This window comes from Oncorhynchus keta, chromosome 36, assembly GCF_023373465.1.
Source record: "Oncorhynchus keta strain PuntledgeMale-10-30-2019 chromosome 36, Oket_V2, whole genome shotgun sequence".
Taxonomy (NCBI): Eukaryota; Metazoa; Chordata; class Actinopteri; order Salmoniformes; family Salmonidae; genus Oncorhynchus; species Oncorhynchus keta.
In genome coordinates, this window is record NC_068456.1 from 13,437,176 (window position 1) to 13,447,992 (window position 10,817).

Sequence of the window (10,817 nt, forward strand, 5' to 3'; positions counted from 1 at the left end):
AAGCAGGACGATTTACGATTTAGACAACAGGACATTTAAAACTGTAATATCTTATGTTTCAGAGATGTGGCTGAACAACGACACGGATAATATAGAGCTGGCTGGCTTCTCCATGCATCGGCAGAACAGAGCAGCTACGTCTGGTAAGATGAGGGGCGGGGGTGTGTGTCTGTTTGTCAATAACTGCTGGTGCGCGATGTCTAATATTAAAGAAGTCTCATGATATTGCTCGCCTGAGGTAGAATACCTCATAATAAGCTGTAGACCACACTATCTACCAAGAGAGTTTATCTTTATTATTCGTAGCCTTCTATTTACCACCACAAACCGATGCTGGCAGTAAGACTGCACTTAACAATCTGTATAAGCCCATAAGCAAGCAAGAAAATGCTCACCCAGAAGCAGGGCTCGTATTTGCCGGGGATTTTAATGCAAGCAAACTTAAATCCATTTTACCTAATTTCCACAAGCATGTCACATGTGCAACCAGAGGAAAAAACTCTAGACCACATTTACTACACACACAGAGATGCATACAAAGTTCTCCCTCGCCCTCCATTTGGTAAATCTGACCATAATTCTATCCTCCTGATTCCTGCTTACAAGCAAAAACTAAAGCAGGAAGTACCAGTGACTCGCTCAATATGGAGTGGTCCAATGATGCGAATGCTAGGACTGTTTTGCTAGCACAGACTGGAATATGTTCCGGGATTCAGGCCAACATTCACAAAGCCGCGTGGCCAGATAGATTACCAGGACATGCACTCAAAGCATGCGAGGACCAACTGGCAAGTGTCTTCACTGACCGAGTCTGTAATACCTACATGTTTCAAACAGACCACCATAGTCCCTGTGCCCAACAAAGCGAAGGTAACCTGCATAAATGATTCCCGACCGTAGCACTCACGTCGGTAGCCATGAAGTGCTTTGAAAGGCTGGTCAATGCTCACATAAACACCATAATGCTGGAAACCCTAGACCCACTCCAATTCGCATAGCGCCCTAACAGATCCACAGATTATGCCATCTCAATCGCACTCCACACTGCCTTTTCCCACCTGGACAAAAAGAACACCTACGTGAGAATGCTGTTCATTGACTACAGCTCAGCGTTCAACACCATAGTGTCCGCAAAGCTCATCACTAAGCTAAGGACCCTGGGTCTAAACCCCTCCCTCTGCAACTGGATCCTGGACTTCCCGACAGTCCGCCCCCAGGTGGTAAGGGTAGCCAACAACACATTACTGAGGATAATAGCAGACGATATTGCCACTGATATTTGCCACATATTCAATTTAAGTCTACTAGAGAGCGTGTGCCCTCAGGCTGGGAGGAAAGCTAAAATCAATCCACTACCCAAGAATACTAAAGTTCCCTTTACTGGCTCAAATAGCCAACCAATCAGCCTGTTACCAACCCTTAGTAAACTTCTGGAAAGAATTGTGTTTGACCAGATACAATGCTATTTTACAGTAAACAAATTTAAACAGAATTTCAGCATGCGGGGCGGCAGGGTAGCCTAGTGGTTAGAGCGTTGGACTAGTAACCGAAAGGTTGCAAGTTCATATTCCTGAGCTGACAAGGTACAAATCTGTCGTTCTGCCCCTGAACAGGCAGTTAACCCACTGTCCCTAGGTCGTCATTGAAAATAAGAATTTGTTCTTAATGACTTGCCTAGTTAAATAAAGGTTAAATTTAAATTTAAAAAATAAATGCTTATAGGGAAGGACACTCAACAAGCACAGCACTTACATAAATTACTGAGAGAAATTAATGATACAATTATTGTGGGGGCTTTCTTGTTAGACTTCAGTACAGCTTTTGACATTATTGATCTTAGTCTGCGGCTGGAAAACCTGTGTGTTATGGATTTACTCCCCCTGCCATAATGTGTATAAAGAGTTACTTGTCTAACAGAACACAGAGGGTGTTCTTTAATGGAAGCCTATCAAATATAATCCAGTTAGAATCAGGAATTCCCCAGGGTAGCTGTTTAGGCCCCTTGCTTTTTCAATTTTTACTAACGACATGCCACTGACTTTGAGTAAAGCCAGAGTTTCTATATATGCGGATGACTCATACACGTTAGCTACTACAGCGACTGAAATGACTTCTACACTCACCCACTCTGAAACTGCAGTTAGTTTCAGAGTGGGTGGCAAGGAATAAGTTAGCCCTAAATATTTCTAAAACTAAAAGCATTGTATTTGGAATAACACTCACTAAACCCTAAACCTCAACTAAATCCTGTAATAAATCATGTGGAAATTGAGCAAGTTGAGATGACTAAATTGCTTGGAGTAAAACTAGATTGTAAACTGTCATGGTCAAAACATATTGATGCTGTAGTAGCTAAGATGGGGACAAGTCTGTCTATAATAAAGCGATGCTCTGCCTTGTTGACAGTGTTGTTAAGAAGGCAGGTCCTACAGGCCCTAGTTTTGTCGCACATTGACTACTGTTAAGTTGTGTGGTCAAGTGCCAAAAGAAAATTGCAATTGGCTCAGAACAGGGAGCACAGCTGGCCTTTGGATGTACACAGAGAGCTAATATTAATAATATCCATGTCATTCTCTCCTGGCTGAAAGTGGAGGTGAGATTGACTTCATCGCTACTTTTATTTATGAGAGGTATTGACATGTTGAATACACCGAGCTGTCTGTCTAAACTACTGGAACACAGCTCGGACACCCATGCATACCCCACAAGATATGCCACAAGAGGTCTCTTCACTGTCCCCAAGTCCAGAACAGACTATGGGAGGCACACAGTACTACATAGAGCCATGACTACATGGAACTCTATTCCACATCAAGTAACTGACGCAAGCAGTAAAATTTGATTTAAAAAACACATTAAAAAACACCTTATGGAAGAGCGGGGACTGTGAAGCAACACAAACATTGTCACTGAAAGATTAGTGGAATCTGTGTGGGTTGCTGGACAGGTAGGATGACTGACAGTGAAGGTGAACAGGTGGTCACGTGTAAGGTGACAGAGGAATGGATGAGACTGAGGCAGGAATTCCTTTAACCATAAAGTGGTATATTTACTGAGTAGTCTGTGCTGCATCACAAAGGAAACAAATTACATGTATCCAATCAAATTCATAATCAAAGATCAAATCATATCATTCATTATTAACATAATTTAGGGAATTCAACAGTCCAGTTCATTAAGAAGTCAATAGTAATCATCCGTGAGTCTTTTAGGCTTGTAACTATTTATCATAAATTATGAAAGAATACAAACAGTGAATAGTTATACAATCTATAATCCCCATTATCAAAGTCAATCAGTTAGCAAACAATGACATTTCTTATTTCACTCTTTCAATTGTCTTCATGTGTACATATTAATTTCAATACATATGAACCATATCAATTGCATAATTGGCCTATGAGGATCCGTAGGGCCGTGATCATTGACATTTCACATTATACAATATGTTTGAAGCATGCGCTCCAAGCCGCGCTCCGCGGTAATAACTATAGACAATAACTGATGGCCCATCTCCGGATCGCAACAGATAGTTCAGATGAAAGGTAACAGAGTCGGTGGACTTACGTGGATTCATGGACGCACAGAACTTCTGGATCAGATGGAGTTAAGGAAGAGAAATCAGCGAGATCAGGCGATGGCAATTTCCTCCTTTTATGGAGTTTAGATCTGTCGGACATTTCCACCTGACCTAATTAAAGCACCCCTGGCCCAGCTGAGTAAATGGCAATGAATTAAAGGATTATTCCACCAACTCCATGGGCCTTTTCTACAGGCACACACACACACACACACACACACACACACACACACACACACACACACACACACACACACACACACACACACACACACACACACACACACACACACACACACACACACGGTAACATACACACTATACATACTGTTAGGTTCTTATTTTTCAGAGTAAATAACCCACGGACACTAGAGAAGCTTTAACCAAGCTTATTCTTCCCAAAGGTTCTGTAAAGCTGAAATCAGACAGCAAAACATTTCAGACATCACAGTTTATGTACATCCCACTTAAGACACTCCTCTTTCTCTGCAATCCTTACATTTTATGGCTCTACAGAAAGCTAACAAAGAGGGTAACAGGATTCCAAACATTAAGAGAATCTGTCCTCACCTCCTGACCTCAGCCCCACGCATCTAATACACAGATGTCCATCTGTCTTCCCTATATCAACCCATGGCTCTCCTCTCCTCCATCAAACACATTCCAAAGCCTTCTGTCTTTCTTCAGAGAACCATTAACTTCTAACATAACACCCAGTCTCTTTCATTTCCTATCATTAATTTAATATCTCAATGTTCAATGTTTAGCCAATTCCAACAATTCCAACACATGGATTTAATACTGTAAATATGTGGTAGTAGGGGCCTGAGGGCACACAGTATGTTGTGAAATCTGTGAATATATTGTAATATTTTAAAATTGTATGAACTGTCTTAATTTTGCTGGACCCCAGGAAGAGTAGCCGCTGCTTTTGCAGCAGCTAATGGGGATCCATAATAAATTCAAATACAAATACATCTGCCACGCTTATCCTTATCAACACTAGGGCCCCTCAGGGGTGCGTGCTTAGTCTACTCCTGTACTCCCTGTTCATCCACGACTGCGTGGCCATGCTTGACTCCAACACCATCATTAAGTTTGCTGACAACACAACGACGATGGTGTTTATTTCAACTTTGCAGAAGGCAGGAATTGTGGTCACAGGCAGGGAATGGTCATACACAGGTAGGCAAATAGGCAGGTGAATTAAAACTAGGACTGAAGGCTATAATTGGTTCTCACAAACGAGCTAGGAAAAGGCTTAGTGGAGTCAAAATGAACAATACCTCACAAAGGCACAAACAGAATGAACTGAACTAAATAAGGAGCTGATGAGACCATGTGAGTAACTAACACAGGTGAAATCAATTAACAAAAATGAAAGACAGGGCTACGTTCAAGAACACAAAGAAACAGGGCTAAGTTCAAGAATACAACAAAACAGAACCTTACATACGTGACCAATAAACTTTGATTTGATTTTACCAAGTATGTTTGGATGTGGAGTGTGTGATGGTGTGTTGTGTGTGTCAGCTGGGTGATTCCACGCCAGAGGAGCAGAACAGATCTGTGGTATCTCAGATTTTTCTGGCTATTCTCACATAGAAACTTCATTGGAAGGAAGGATGTTTGACAGGATTTTAACATTTGTATCACAAACCACTTTTGAGAAAATCATTATGAAAGTGGCAATTTGAGGCCCTTTAAGGCCTAAAAAAATATTTTGGGGTATTGCTTAGCTACATGAGAGGTATGGGCTGTGTGTATGTGTGTGCATGCGTGCGTGTGACTGGTGTGTCACTGTGTGTATGCTATTGTGTTCACTAGGCAAGGTCTGCTGCGTTGGTCCGAGCCTTCCTCACGATCCAAGCCAGCCGCATACCACCCTGCATCTCACTGATGGCTTGTTTCTGAAGCTAAGCAGGATTGGTCCTGTTTGGTCCCTGGAAGGGAGACTAGATGCTGCTGGGAGTGGTATTGGAGGGCCCCAGGGCAGTGATTGGGGATGTTGCCCTGTGTAGGGTGACCTCTTTTGGATGGGACATTAAACGAGTGTCCTGACTCCGTGTGTTCACTAAAAGATCCCATGGCACTTATCGTAAGAGTATGGATGTTAACCCTGGTGTCCTGGCTAAATTTCCCAGTCTGGCCCTCATGCCATCATGGTGACCTAATCATCCCCAGCTTCCAATTGGCTAATTTCCTCTCCCCTGTAACTATTCCCCGGTTGTTTCTGTAAATGGGAATGTGTTCTCAGTCAACTTACCTGGTAAAATAAGGGTAAAAAAACATACATCCTCTCATGGCAGCAGAAACAATGTGTCTTCCTCAATAAAATATTTCTAATGCAGATCATTAACCTGGAGTACAGGTACAGAAAACACACACTCACACAAATTATAAACAATGTGTAAGTACATCAAAGCTGGGACAGAGAGATTGAAAAACAGCTCTATCTCAAGGCCATCAGACTGCTAAACAGCAATCACTAACTCAGAGAGGCTGTTGCCTACATTGAGACGCAATCACTGGCCACTTTAATAAATGGATCACTAGTCACTTTAAACAATGCCACTTTAATAATGTTTACATATCTTACATTCGTCATATCATATGTATATACTGTATTTTATACCATCTATTGCACCTTGCCTATGCTGCTCGGCCATCGTTCATCCATATATTTATATGTACATGTTCTATTTCACACCTTTATATTTGTGTGTGTTAGGTAGTTGTTGGGGAATTGTTAGATTACTTGTTAGATATTACTGCACTGCCGGAACTAGAAACAGAAGCATTTCGCTACTCTCGCATTAACATCTGATAGCCATGTGTATGTGACCAATAACATTTAATTTAATTTGATTTGACACAAACACACACCTCATTTCCCCCTCCATTCCTCCCTCCTGTCATCTGATGACCTTAGCTGTGATGTAATGCCTGTTACATCACTCTCTTTCTTTCTTTGCCTTCCTTTGTTAATCCATCTTTATCCTATCTCAATTTCCATTCCTTATTTTTCTACCTCGTATTGTAGTCCTGGTGATGCATGGTGGTGGCAGCATCATGCTGGGGGGGATGTTTTTCAGCGACAGGGATTGGGAGACTGGTCAGGGTCGTGGGAAAGATAATCGGAGCAAAGTTCCAGAGCACTCAGGACCTCAGACTGGGGCGAAGGTTCACCTTCCAACAGGACAACAGCTATAAGCACATAGCCAAGACAACGCAGGAGTGGCTTTGAGACAAGTCTCTGAATGTCCTTGAGTGGCCCAGGCAGTGCCCGGACTTGAACCTGATCAAACGTCTCTGGAGTGACCAGAAAATAACTATGCAGCGACGCTCCCCATCCAACCTGACAGAACTTGAGAGTATCTGCAGAGAAGAATGGGAGAAACTCCCCAAATACAGGTGTACCAAGCTTGTAGCGGCATACCCAAGAAGACTTGAGGATGTAATCGCTGCCAAAGGTGCTTCAACAAAGTACTGAGTAAAGGGTCTGAATACTTATGTATTTGATATTTTAATTTTTTATTGTTAACAAATTTGAAAACATTTCTGAACATGGTTATCGCTTTGTTAAAATGGGGTATTGTGTGTAGATTGATGAGTAAATGCGCTTTCCGAATGCACTATATATATAGAGAGGGAGAGACTGAAAGAGAGAGAGAGGCAGACTGAGAAAGAAACAGAGAGAAAGAAAGAACAGGCTGAACCCAGAGCTAAATCGGTGGACAACCAGCAGCCACCTGCTTATGTCCCTCACACACCTACCCCCACCCCCATACACACACACACACACACACACACAACCTCGCCTGCTGGAGTTGGTCACACACGGCCAGAGGGCTGCAGTAGTTGAGTCAGTCAAGGTAGTTCCACTGTCTAGGGAGAATGTCAAAGGGAGAGCAGCAAGACCTGGTGGCTATTAAAGAACTAGAGTCAATCCTGGAGTCCTGCAAGCTTGAACTGACACCACTAGATGAGGTCTGGCCTAATCTCTACATCGGAAACGTGTAAGTTTTTGTTTTCTTTTCAAATTTCCCTTACCCCTGCCCCTGGGTTGGATGGGTTTTAGAAATACGGCAATAGAGATAATAATAGATTAAATATATTGGATCCCCCTATCCAATCCTTTTGGTTCTACAGAGGTATGAGTAAGAGCTAAAAAGTAGAGGCTAAGGGTCAGAGGCTAGAGGTTGATTTGGAATTCAGCATCTCAAGTTCCTATAGTGGACTCTATTGCCCTATTGAACTCTGCTGAACACGACTAAACCTTACAGAACACTGTTGAACACATACTGAACATGGAATTACTGAATATTGCTCTTTTTTTAAACTACTGCATTCATTTTTTGCCTAAATCTTGTCTATATTATTCCAGGCTGTTCACTGATTAATCCGTTCTCTGCGTGTTATTTCTGTTCAAACAGTTATGCATTCTCACATTTCACACTTCTCTCTCCCCATATATTTCACCCTCTGTCTTTCCCTTAGGGCCATAGCTCAGAACAGGGGTGCATTAAAGAAGCTTGGCATCACACACATCCTGAACGCAGCTCACTTTAAGCAGGGCAGCATCGGTGACCAGGATTACTATGGAAACACCTGTGTGTACTGTGGCTTCCCTACAGAAGACTCGTCCCATTTTGACCTCAGCCAGTACTTTAAACCTGCAGCTGACTTCATACACAAGGCCCTGAAGACTAAAGATGGTAGGGGCACTTTAACGTAGGTTTTTACTTCTGTATAGTTCATTTAAGACTGTCTCTAGGGACATTTGAGTTCCTTCATCAAACTCTGCCTCTCCCTTCATTCCCTCCTTTTCTCTTTATTCCCACACTCTCTCTATCCTCTCCAGGGAAGGTGTTGGTGCATTGCATCATGGGTATAAGTCGTTCCGCCACGCTGGTGCTGGCGTTCCTGATGATGCACTGTCGTCTGCCGCTTCGCACCGCGCTCAAACATGTGACCCAGCGACGCGCCATCTACCCCAACAGACATTTCCTGTCACTACTGCTCACGCTCGACACACAGCTCACACGCAAGAGGAGACTATGTCCTCTTCTCTGACAGTCCTTCTTTCATCCCTCTCTCCTCCCATCCCTCGCTCGTCTCACCTCATATCTATCTATCCATCTCACACACAATCCTTTATACTGGTTGAAAATATGTAGTTGTAGGACTTTTACAGTAGGTACAAACTGGTATTAAAGCACAGCATGTTGTATATACTGTATGTTGTATATACACAGCATGTTGTATATACTGTATGTTGTATATACACAGCATGATGTATATACTGTATGTTGTATATACACAGCATGATGTATATACTGTATGTTGTATATACACAGCATGTTGTATATACTGTATGTTGTATATACACAGCATGATGTATATACTGTATGTTGTATATACACAGCATGATGTATATACTGTATGTTGTATATACACAGCATGATGTATATACTGTATGTTGTATATACACAGCATGATGTATATACTGTATGTTGTATATACACAGCATGTTGTATATACTGTATGTTGTATATACACAGCATGATGTATATACTGTATGTTGTATATACACAGCATGATGTATATACTGTATGTTGTATATACACAGCATGTTGTATATACTGTATGTTGTATATACACAGCATGATGTATATACTGTATGTTGTATATACACAGCATGATGTATATACTGTATGTTGTATATACACAGCATGATGTATATACCATATAATGCGGTAGCAGGATTCCATGGAGATAATGTCGATGCTCAATGCCTTTTAAAATCAAAAATATCTAAAGAATTTGAACTTTTCAATATCCCGGTGTTAGCCAGTGGTGATAGTTGAACCTGCTGTGAGTTGTGCAGCTGAGCATTGTCTCCTGGGAATCAGTAGAAACACTAATAATGAGATTACACAATTAAAAAGGCACTTTTTTCCAGTTTGGTGTCTGTTTTATTACTTTCAGATGTCTATTACAACTATGGTATGAACAATAACTCCTCTACATTTTGAATAGTGTCAGCTGTCCAGTAAATTCTGGAGGATGTTTTCGTCATTGGTGAGGAGGTTTGGAATTACAAAGGGTTAAAAATGGAAACTAACTGCAGGTGTGTGTGGGAAGAGGAGCAGACACAGTGAGAGGAGGGACTATGCTGCCTGTCAAAAGTAAGTTGACTTGGATCAGAGGGGAAAGACGTTTTATTTGAAATTGTTGACCTGATCAGATTGTTTTCTGTTATGCTCTGGTTTATCTGTCACTGTGACACACACCTCCTCTCCAGACTGTGTCAGCATGTCTCTGAGGGAGCGGTGATGTGAGTGTCCGCCTGCCTGAGCGGTTGGAGATCCTGCTAGCCAACCAACGGCCCACCGGCCACCTCAACCGCTACATCGGCAACCAGTAGGTACACACGCACACACACACACACACACACACACACACACACACACACACACACACACACACACACACACACACACACACACACACACACACACACACACACACACACACACACACACTGGTCTCTGCCCCAGCAGTGGTCTGTCAGCCAACCAAGAGGAAACATTCCATCTGTCAGAGTTGTGTCAGATCTTATGGACCAATAGGCAGCCTGTAGGACCTAGTCTGGCCCAACCTCTACATCGGAGTGTGTGTGTAGAATTATAGTTTATAGAACAGTATGTAATATGCAGGGCTGTGGCTCGTGATAAAGCCCTGTTGTCATCTCTGGGTATCACCCACATCGTAAACAGTACGGACGGCTGTCACCGGATCATCACTGGCTCAGGTTACTATAGCGACCTGCCGGTGGAGTACTATGGTGTGGTGGAGGCTCCAGATGACACGGAGTTTAACCTTCTTCCTCACTTCAACCCCACTGCAGATTTAATTTATACCACCATGACTCAAGACGCTGAGTGCAGTCACAAACACACACATACACCGCTCTGAAACAAAATGGTTATTAAGGTATAATACTATGTATGTCCTGGAGTCAAGGTGTTTGTCCACTGTGCTATGGGCATCAGCCGCCGTGATGTTCTGGCGTATCTGATGATATACCTTTCTCTGGTGGATGCCATAATGGACCAAACTCTGGCTTCCTGTACCAGCTCATACAGCTGGACCTTCTCCTCAGGAGCAGAGGACACACACACGTGCACACACACACGTGCACACACACACGCGCACACACACACACACACAC

General features: G+C 42.6%; 1 protein-coding gene across 1 annotated transcript; it reads left to right on the forward strand.

Moving 5' to 3' along the window:
- Positions 1–7,395: 7,395 nt before the first annotated feature.
- On the forward strand, positions 7,396–9,535 carry zgc:153981 (dual specificity protein phosphatase family protein). The gene is made up of 3 exons (XM_035754683.2): positions 7,396–7,599; positions 8,081–8,298; positions 8,445–9,535. The coding sequence occupies exons 1-3, from the start codon at positions 7,478–7,480 to the stop codon at positions 8,654–8,656; spliced, it is 552 nt and encodes a 183-aa protein (XP_035610576.1). The 5' UTR covers positions 7,396–7,477; the 3' UTR covers positions 8,657–9,535.
- Positions 9,536–10,817: the final 1,282 nt, after the last annotated feature.

What these genes read in the sequence shown, in the direction of transcription:
- zgc:153981 (XM_035754683.2), top strand. Translation starts at nt 7,478, where the DNA reads ATGTCAAAGGGAGAGCAGCAAGACCTGGTGGCTATTAAAGAACTAGAG. An exon ending in AATCTCTACATCGGAAACGT is followed by an intron (nt 7,600 to 8,080) that starts GTAAGTTTTTGT and finishes TCTTTCCCTTAG; the next exon opens with GGCCATAGCTCAGAACAGGG. An exon ending in GGCCCTGAAGACTAAAGATG is followed by an intron (nt 8,299 to 8,444) that starts GTAGGGGCACTT and finishes TATCCTCTCCAG; the next exon opens with GGAAGGTGTTGGTGCATTGC.